Here is a 10,996-nt window from a genome sequence, read left to right as displayed (position 1 = left end):
TTGGATCAAAACTTAAAATAAATATTTCATCTATAGATAATAATTTTTTTTACAGACAAGAGTAACATATATAGAGGTAATGGTCATATCATACATATATATTTGTAATGCGATACAAACTGTACAAAATAGGTCAAAAATAAAAGAGACCAATACAGAAGATGGCGATAATGAAATTTATGTACACTCAATAATAATATTGTGATGATCGTTTTTGAGAAATCTCTTCACAATATCTAGGCATGGTTGCAAAACAGTAATCGTCCATGCTTCGTGAAGATCTTCTTCTCAATCTTCTTTGAAAACGTCTGTAGTAATAATATGATGCACTTACCACATTTTCTCGCTTATTAATCCATCAATCTTGTCAGGTTGGTTACATATTAACATACGAGTATCACGCTTGATACTTGAAATTGAAGATTGAAGAATCATCTGCTTTGATTCATTATCTCCGTCTCTATTTGTTTCTTCCCTTAAATATTTGTCCATTTCAGGGACTCCGATGGACTGTCGGATTCCTTTGGTGTAATCTGCATCTGGATTGAAAATTTGTCGCACCTCATCCTCTAGCCTTGCATGCAACACAAATTTAAAGAAGAGTTTTATTTAGTAGAACATATATTTGATAACCAACAGTTTTTAGCTATTTGCACAATAGTTTATCTTGATTGATACATAAAATATTTACAAAAAATACTTGCTTTGACCATTTGATCAACCCTCATGTCAACTCTATGGTTCAAGACTGATTGCTCAACATCAATCCAAATAAAGCAACTATCATACTTATATTTAAACATGAACACAAGATCTTCCCCAAGTTTTTCAATATACGAATTTGACCCTCCAACAATTATTGGAACACGTTGAGTCTTCAGTATTTTTTCTATATAGACGACAGCTTGCAAACGAAAATCCTCAGCTGTGAAGTCTGAATCTGGTTCAATTTCACCTAAAAATGTGATCAAATTAACTTTCTCAGAATTAAAGAAATAATTTTCTAATAGTAAAGTAAATTTTCACTAGAATCTATTATTACTACTATAAAATTATCTAGGTAGTCATTTGATATAAGTATTCTTGAGAATAAACATATATACTTAACAAATAGTGTCGTACACCTTGTTTATCCGAGTTGATTATTTCTCCTCGAAAATGGGTGGCAACGTCAACAGAGAGACAGGATTTTCCCATTCCTGTGGCCCTCATTATGAAGATCACTTTTTTCTTGTTGAACTCTTCATTGTTGATGAAAGTGTTCATTTTATCTACCAAAAAAAAATATTAATTAGTTTAGAATAGTGAATTCATAAAGTCAGACATTAAAAAATCTTGTAAATATAAAACTAGTAAGTAGAAACCTTGCTTGACTTGGAATATACTATCTAAAAATATAAAATTTTCTAGATGGTGGATGTGGAAAAAAAAATTACATTCAGCTTTTATAGTAAATCTTTTTGTGGACTTATTAAATGAAATACCAATTTCATAATTATTGATATATTCTAGGATAAGAATGACTTTTAAAAGTATATAGATATGTCAACTTGAATTTTGGTAATTATTATTAAATATATTTTAGAATATAGTTATTAGTGTTGTTGTTAGGAGATCACATAGAACTGGGCGTTTATCGTAAAAATATATTTTTTTATGGACTTATTAATTAGTAAAAAAAATTAAATATATATAAATTCATATCGTTAAGAATAAGAATAGTTCATTAAAAAATTTAGAGTATTTCACCTTAAATTTTGGCGACTAAGCATAAATTATTTTAGGATGACGTTTCTAGATGTATATTGTTATGAGATCACAAGTAGTTACAAAAGGATTGTACAAAGAACTCAATAATATTTCTGACGGAATATATTTAAGTGATAATGCGTCAAATCTTACACTATTCAACAACACATCATAAGTGTTAAGTCTAATTCCATAAGAGGGAAGTAAACAATTATCGATAACTATTTCAATTACGAGTATTTATATTAACTTCTGCACCATATAATAATAGATAAGGACTTTATTGAATCAAGCTTCAATCACCGTGATAGAATTAGGTAGAATATATTCATTACCGATAGATTACAAATTTACTATTTTATCTTCTTTGTCTATGTAACATTTTTAAGTATCGAGTAAAGAATTCTATTCTTCAAAATCCTTTTAGGGTGGAATCTTCCCGAACATTTATGGTGATTTATTATTTTATAACTCTATTAGCTTGACATTATGAGTGATCTCATGTAACTATGTACGTACATATTTGTATTAATATATATTAAATATAGAAGACTTGGACTTGGACCTTGGGCTTGGGCTTGGATCGAAACTTAAAATAAATATTTCATCTATACATAAGAATTCTTTTACAGACAAGAGTAACATATATAGAAATAATGATCATATCATATATATATATATATATATTTGTAATGCGATACAAACTGTACAAAATAGGTCAAAAATAAAAGACACCAAAACAGAAGATGGCGATAATGAAAGTGTATGTACACTCAATAATAATATTGTGATGATTGCTTTTGAGAATCTCTTCACAATATCTACGCATGGTTGCAAAACAGTATTCGTCCATGCTTCGTCAATATCTTCTTCTTTATCTTCTTTGAAAACGTCCGTAGCAATTATATGATGCACTGACCACATTTTCTCGCTTATTAATCGTTGAATCTTGTCAAGTTGGTTAAAAAATAACATACGAGTATTACGCTTGATACTTGAAATTGAAGCTTGAAGAATCATCTGCTTTGATTCATCATCTCCGTCTATATTTGTTTCTTCCCTTAAATATCTGTCCATTTCAGGGACACTGATGGACCGTCGGATTCCTTTGGTGTAATCTGCATCTGGAATGAAAATCTGTCGCACCTCATCCACTAGCCCTGCATGCAACACAAATTTAAAGAAGAGTTTTATTTAGTAGAACATATATTTGATAACCAAAAGTAGAAAATTATATAAGAAAAGTTTTTAGCTAGCTGCATGATAGTATATCTTTATTGATACATAAAATAATTACAAAAATTACATGCTTTGACCATTTGATCAACCCTCATGTCAACTCTACGGTTCAAGACTGATTGCTTAACATCAATCCAAATAAAGCAATTATCATACTTATATTTGAACATGAACACAGGATCTTCCACAAGTTTTTCAATATACGAATTTGACCCTCCAACAATAATTGGAACACGTTGAGTCTTCTATATTTTTTCTATATAGACGACAACTTGCAAACAAAAATCTTCAGCTGTGAAGTCTGAATCTGGTTCAATTTGACCTAAGAAAATGTAATCAAATTAACTTTCTCAAAATTGAAAGAAATAATTTTTTAATAGTAAAGTATATTTTACACTAAAATCTATAATTACTACTATAAAATTATCTAGGTAGTCATTTGATATAAGTATTCTTGAGAATAAAACATATATACCTAACAAATAGTGTCGTACACCTTGTTTCTCAGCATGTGTGATCTTGTTTGTAACACTTTCAAGTCCCTTGTAAACTTGCATTTTATCCGAGTTGATAATTTCTCCTTAAAAATGGGTGGCAACGTCAACAGAGAGACGGGATTTTCCTGTTCCTGTGGCCCCCATTATGAAGATCACTTTTTTCTTGTTGAACTCTTCATTGTTGATGAAAGTATTCATTTTTTCTACCAAAAAAAAAATATTAATTAGTTTAAAATAGTGAATTCATAAAGTCAGACATTAAAATCTTGAAAATATAAAACTAGTAAGTAGAAACCTTGCTTGACTTGGAATATACTATCTAAAAATATAAAATTTTCTTGATGGTGGATTTGAATTTTTTTTTACATTCAGCTTTTATAGTAAAAAATTTTGTGGACTTTTTAATTGACATACCAATTTCATAATTATTGATATATTTTAGGATAAGAATGACTTTTAAAAGTTTATAGATATGTCAACTTGAATTTTGGTAATTATTATTAAATATATTTTAGGATAAAGTTATTAGTGTACATTGTTAGGAGATCACATAGAGCTGGACTTTTATAGTAAAAATGTAATTTTTTATAGACTTATTAATATGTAAACCAAATTAAAAATATATAAAATTCATATCTTTAAGAATAAGAATACTTCATTAAAATATTTAGAGTATTTCACCTTAAATTTTTGCGATTAAGCTTAAATTATTTTAGGATGACGTTTCTAGATGTATATTGTTATGAGATCACAAGTAGTTACAAAAGGATTGTACAAAGAACTCAATAATATTTCTGACGGAATATATTTAACTGCTAATGCGTCAAATCTTACACTATTCAACAAAACATCATAAGTGTTAAGTCTAATTCCATAATAGTGAACTGAGCAATTATCGATAACAATTTCAATTACGAGTATTTATATTAACTTGTGCACCATATAATAATAGATAAGGACTTTATTGAATCAAGCTTCAATCATCGTGATAGAATTAGGTAGAATATATTCATTAACGATAGATTACAAATTTACTATTCTTCAAAAAATATTAATTAGTTTAGAATAGTGAATTCAAAAAGTCAGACATTAAAAAATCTTGTAAATATAAAACTAGTAAGTAGAAACCTTGCTTGACTTGGAATATACTATCTAAAAATATAAAATTATCTTGATGGCGGATGTTAAAAAATAAAAAAATTACGTTCAGCTTTTATAGTAAAATCTTTTTGTGGACTTATTAATTGAAATATCAATTTCATAATTACTGATATATTCTAGGATAAGAATGACTTTTAAAAGTTTATAGATATGTCAACTTCAATTTTGGTAATTATTGTTAAATATATTTTAGAATATAGTTATTAGTGTTGTTGTTAGGAGATCACATAGAGCTGGGCTTTTATCGTAAAAAAATATTTTTTTATGGACTTATTAATTAGTAAACAAAATTAAATATATATAAATTCATATTGTTAAGAATAAGAATAGTTCATTAAAAAATTTAGAGTATTTCACCTTAAATTTTGGCGATTAAGCATAAATTATTTCAGGATGACGTTTCTAGATGTATATTGTTATGAGATCACAAGTAGTTACAAAAGGATTGTACAAAGAACTCAATAATATTTCTGACGGAATATATTTAAGTGATAATGCGTCAAATCTTACACTATTCAACAACACATCATAAGTGTTAAGTCTAATTCCATAAGAGGGAAGTAAACAATTATAGATAACTATTTCAATTACGAGTATTTATATTAACTTCTGCACCATATAATAATAGATAAGGACTTTATTGAATCAAGCTTCAATCATCGTGATAGAATTAGGTAGAATATATTCATTACCGATAGATTACAAATTTACTATTTTATCTTCTTTGTCTATGTAACATTTTTAAGTATTGAGTAAAGAATTCTATTCTTCAAATCCCTTTTAGGGTGGAATCTTCCCGAACATTTATGGTGATTTATTATTTTATCACTCTATTAGCTTGACATTATGAGTGATCTCATATAACTATTTACGTACATATTTGTATTAATATATATTAAATATAGAAGACTTGGACTTGGACCTTGGGCTTGGGCTTGGATCGAAACTTAAAATAAATATTTCATCTATGCATAAGAATTTTTTTACAGACAAGAGTAACATATATAGAAATAATGATCATATCATACATATATATTTGTAATGCGATACAAACTGTATAAAATAGGTCAAAAATTAAAGAGACCAAAACAGAAGATGGCGCTAATGAAAGTTTATGTACACTCAATAATAATATTGTGATGATCGCTTTTGAGAAATCTCTTCACAATATCTACGCATGGTTGCAAAACAGTATTCGTCCATGCTTCGTCAATATCTTCTTCTTTATCTTCTTTGAAAACGTCCGTAGCAATTATATGATGCACTGACCACATTTTCTCGCTTATTAATCGTTGAATCTTGTCAAGTTGGTTAAAAATTAACATACGAGTATTACACTTGATACTTGAAATTGAAGCTTGAAGAATCATCTGCTTTGATTCATCATCTCCGTCTATATTTGTTTCTTCCCTTAAATATCTGTCCATTTCAGGGACACCGATGAACCGTCGGATTCCTTTGGTGTAATCTGCATCTGGAATGAAAATCTGTCGCACCTCATCCACTAGCCCTGGATGCAACACAAATTTAAAGAAGAGTTTTATTTAGTAGAACATATATTTGATAACCAAAAGTAGAAAATTAAATAAGAAAAGTTTTTAGCTAGCTGCATGATAGTATATCTTTATTGATAGATAAAATAATTACAAAAATTACATGCTTTGACCATTTGATCAACCCTCATGTCAACTCTACGGTTCAACAACATCAATCTAAATAAAGCAACTATCATACTTATATTTGAACATGAACACAGGATCTTCCACAAGTTTTTCAATATAGGAATTTGACCCTCCAACAATAATTGGAACACGTTGAGTCTTCTGTATTTTTTCTAGATATTTCACCTAAGAAAATGTAATCAAATTAACTTTCTCAAAATTGAAAGAAATAATTTTTTAATACTAAAGTATATTTTTCACTAGAATCTATAATTACTACTATAAAATTATGTACGTAGTCATTTGATATAAGTATTCTAGTCATTTGATATAAGTATTCTTGAGAATAAAACATATATACCTAACAAATAGTGTCGTATACCTTGTTTCTCAGCGTGTGTGATCTTGTTTGTAACAATTTCAAGTCCCTTGTAAAGTTGCATTTTATCCGAGTTGATTATTTCTCCTCGAAAATGGGTGGCAACGTCAACAGAGAGACGGGATTTTCCCGTTCCTGTGGCCCCCATAATGAAGATCACTTTTTTCTTGTGTAACTCTTCATTGTTGATGAAAGTATTCATTTTTTCTACCAAAAAAAATATTAATTAGTTTAGAATAGTGAATTCATAAAGTCAGACATTAAAATCTTGAAAATATAAAACTAGTAAGTAGAAACCTTGCTTGACTTGGAATATACTATCTATAAATATATAATTTTCTTGATGGTGGATGTGAAAAAATTTACATTCAGCTTTTATAGTAAAAAATTTTTGTGGACTTATTAATTGACATACCAATTTCATAATTACTGATATATTTTAGGATAAGAATGACTTTTAAAAGTTTATAGATATGTCAAATTGAATTTTGGTAATTATTATTAAATATATTTTCGAATAAAGTTATTAGTGTACGTTGTTAGGAGATCACATAGAGCTGGACTTTTATAGTAAAAATGTAATTTTTTATAGACTTATTAATTTGTAAACAAAATTAAAAATATATAAATTCATACCTTTAAGAATAAGAATAGTTCATTAAAAAATTTAGAGTATTTCACCTTAAATTTTTGCGATTAAGCTTAAATTATTTTAGGATGACGTTTCTAGATGTATATTGTTATGAGATCACAAGTAGTTACAAAAGGATTGTACAAAGAACTCAATAATATTTCTGACGGAATATATTTAACTGATGATGCGTCAAATCTTACACTATTCAACAACACATCATAAGTGTTAAGTCTAATTCCATAATAGTGAAGTGAGCAATTATCGATAACAATTTCAATTACGAGTATTTATATTAACTTGTGCACCATATACTAATAGATAAGGACTTTATTGAATCAAGCTTCAATCATCGTGATAGAATTAGGTAGAATATATTCATTAACGATAGATTACAAATTTACTATTCTTCAAAAAATATTAATTAGTTTAGAATAGTGAATTCAAAAAGTCAAACATTAAAAAATCTTGTAAATATAAAACTAGTAAGTAGAAACCTTGCTTGACTTGGAATATACTGTCTAAAAATATAAAATTTTCTTGATGGTGGATGTTAAAAAAAAAATTACATTCAGCTTTTATAGTAAAATCTTTTTGTGGACTTATTAATTGACATACCCATTTCATACTTACTGATATATTCTAGGATAAGAATGACTTTTACAACTTTATAGATATGTCAAATTGAATTTTGGTAATTATTATTAAATATATTTTAGAATATAGTTAATAGTGTACATTGTTAGGAGATCACATAGAGCTGGGCTTTTATAGTAAAAATAATTTTTTTATGGACTTCTTAATTAGTAAACAAAATTAAATATATATAAATTCATATCGTTAAGAATAAGAATAGTTCATTAAAAAATTTAGAGTATTTCACCTTAAATTTTGGCGATTAAGCTTAAATTATTTTAGGATGACATTTCTAGATGTATATTGTTATGAGATCAGAAGTAGTTACAAAAGGATTGTACAAAGAACTCAATAATATTTCTGATGGAATATATTTAAGTGATAATGCATCAAATCTTACACTATTCAACAACACATCATAAGTGTTAAGTCTAATTCCATAAGAGGGAAGTGAACAATTATTGATAACTATTTCAATTACGAGTATTTATATTAACTTTTGCACCATATAATAATAGATAAGGACTTTATTGAATCAAGCTTCTATCACCGTGATAGAATTAGGTAGAATATATTCATTACCGATAGATTAGAAATTTACTATTTTATCTTCTTTGTCTATGTAACATTTTTAAGTATTGAGTAAAGAATTCTATTCTTCAAAATCCTTTTAGGGTGGAATCTTCCCGAACATTTATGGTGATTTATTATTTTATCACACTATTAGCTTGACATTATGAGTGATCTCATGTAACTATGTACGTACGTATTTGTATTAATATATATTAAATATAGAAGACTTTGACTTGAACCTTGGGCTTGGGCTTGGATCAAAACTTAAAATAAATATTTCATCTATACATATGAACTTTATTACAGACAAGAGTAACATATATAGAAAAAATGGTCATATCAAACAGATATATTTGTAATGCGAAAGAAACTGTACAAAATAGGTCCAAAATAAAAGAGACCAAAACAGAAGATGGCGATAATGAAAGTTTATGTACACTCAATAATAATATTGTGATGATCGCTTTTGACAAATTTCTTCACAATATCTAGGCATGGTTGCAAAACAGTATTCGTCCATGCTTCGTCAATATCTTCTTCTTTATCTTCTTTGAAAATGTCCGTAGCAATTATATGATGCACTGACCACATTTTCTCGCTTATTAATCGTTGAATCTTGTCAAGTTGGTTACAAATTAACATACTGATATACCGTGGTTTCACGGTGTTATTATTACTTTTTCCTTAAGTTTAGTATGTCCAAAAGCCTTTTTGTTGTAATTTTTATATAAGTTTCTCTTTGTTTTGCAGGAAATCTATCCAAAGATGAATGCGGAGATTTTAAGCGAAGAAATGCAGAAGAGACCACCTACGGAGCTTATGACGGTCCGTCGTGCTTGTGATGGTCTGTAGGTGGCAGCGTAGTGCAGCTGCTGAAGGAAGATGGGGAAGTCTGACCAAGTGTGGGGTTACACAGCTTGTGACGGTCCGTCGTGTCTATGACAGTCCGTCATGCAGGTTCGTCATGAAGTTCAGAGAAGTAATCCCAGTACCCAGATTCCAAGAGTTGAAGTGTTTTGGAATGAAGAACCTCGACGGACCGTTGTGCCTATGACGGTGCGTCATACTTGCCGTCGAGGGTAATGAAGAGAGCAGAAGAAGAAATTGCACAAGTATGGGACGACGGAGTCCATGACGGTCCGTCGTGACCACGACGATCCGTCGCGTGGTCCGTCGACCTTGCCGCGTTTTGGCAGATTTCCAGCAAATAGAGTCCTTGTTTAATTAGGTTTTTATTTTTTATAAATAGTTCGAAAAACCTCGTTTTTGAGGTTAGACTCTGGATTGTTAGACATCATATTATTAGACTTTGTGTATTAGTGTTAGACTTTTGATAATCATTAGAATTTTTGTGAGATTATCGATTACTTTGAGATTTTTGCAAGTGATTATTGGTGATTAATCAAGCAACCTTTCGGATTTTACTCTTTCTCATTGAAGTAAGTACATGAATTCTTATTTAATATATTTGAATATTGTGATTATGACTATGAGTAACTAAACTCCATAACTAGGGTTGTGGGAACCATAGGCAAATAATGAGATAAAACCTAACTAAAATAACAATTCTAGAATAGTGTCTTGCATGTATTAATAATTCTTTCGCTTAGAAGTCTTTTTAACGGATGGCCAACGTTAGAACTCGCCTTAATGCTACTTGCCGGACCAAGGAGGTAGATAATAGGAAAAGAATTATTAACATAGATTTAGTGTATACTATCTAATAGGTTAGTATTGATTGGTACGAGGTAATAACTTAATCAAATATCGAATATGATGCTTAATATGAGGTAAAGATGAGGGTTAGGATAGCAACACACGTAGCCGGACCAAGGTGCGGAGTGAGATTTTCTAGATGCCGGACCAAGGATTTAGAAATACATAACTTATCACTTTGCATGCAATATACTAGGAAAGAATTGTTATAGTTAGAATTATTAAGTTATGAACCTATGGGGAACACGTAAACCCTAGTTACTTTGATTAATTGATTAACATCAAACATTCAAAGCTGTTAAGTGTCTCTTTCAAGTTCGTTAGTTATTTTCATTCATTTAGAAATAGAAACCCCCCTCACTAGTTTGGTTATTTACTTGACACGACCGCTTTACTTCTTATTTGAGAAGTAAGTTTGAGTGTATCAAATTTTGGCGCCGCTGCCGGGGAATATAGCTTTTAGATTAACTTGAACTTATTACTATAGTTTAGTTGATATTTTCTTGATTTTACTTTGTTTTATTGTTTTTGATTTTTTTCCAGAACTATCCTCCTTGTATGCCAAATGCACGGAGAGGAAGAGAACCCTTGTTTCCCTACGATCACGAGTTAGAGCGTAAACTGCGCAATATGAATAGAAACTTGGGAATAAATGATGATGATCCGAACCAGAACATCCCAGCACCGGTTGATGTTCATGGTCAGATGTTACCTGATGCTCCGGGTGAACACCAACAGAGGGGACAAAATCCCG

The 10,996-nt window shown here is 29.4% G+C and overlaps 1 protein-coding gene across 1 annotated transcript; it reads right to left on the bottom strand.

The window, feature by feature from the left end:
* Positions 1 to 330: 330 nt before the first annotated feature.
* On the bottom strand, positions 331 to 6,834 carry LOC107003650 (adenylate isopentenyltransferase 5, chloroplastic-like). Its single transcript, XM_015201969.1, has 6 exons — positions 6,690 to 6,834; positions 5,974 to 6,156; positions 2,727 to 2,909; positions 1,125 to 1,271; positions 701 to 955; positions 331 to 569 (listed from the first exon to the last, which is right to left on the bottom strand). The coding sequence occupies exons 1-6, from the start codon at positions 6,832 to 6,834 to the stop codon at positions 331 to 333; spliced, it is 1,152 nt and encodes a 383-aa protein (XP_015057455.1).
* Between the last annotated feature and the right edge of the window lie 4,162 nt (positions 6,835 to 10,996).

Source organism: Solanum pennellii, chromosome 11, assembly GCF_001406875.1.
Source record: "Solanum pennellii chromosome 11, SPENNV200".
NCBI classification, from domain to species: domain Eukaryota; kingdom Viridiplantae; phylum Streptophyta; class Magnoliopsida; order Solanales; family Solanaceae; genus Solanum; species Solanum pennellii.
Note: the sequence above shows the minus strand (reverse complement) of the source record. Positions and strands in the feature narration are given on the sequence as shown.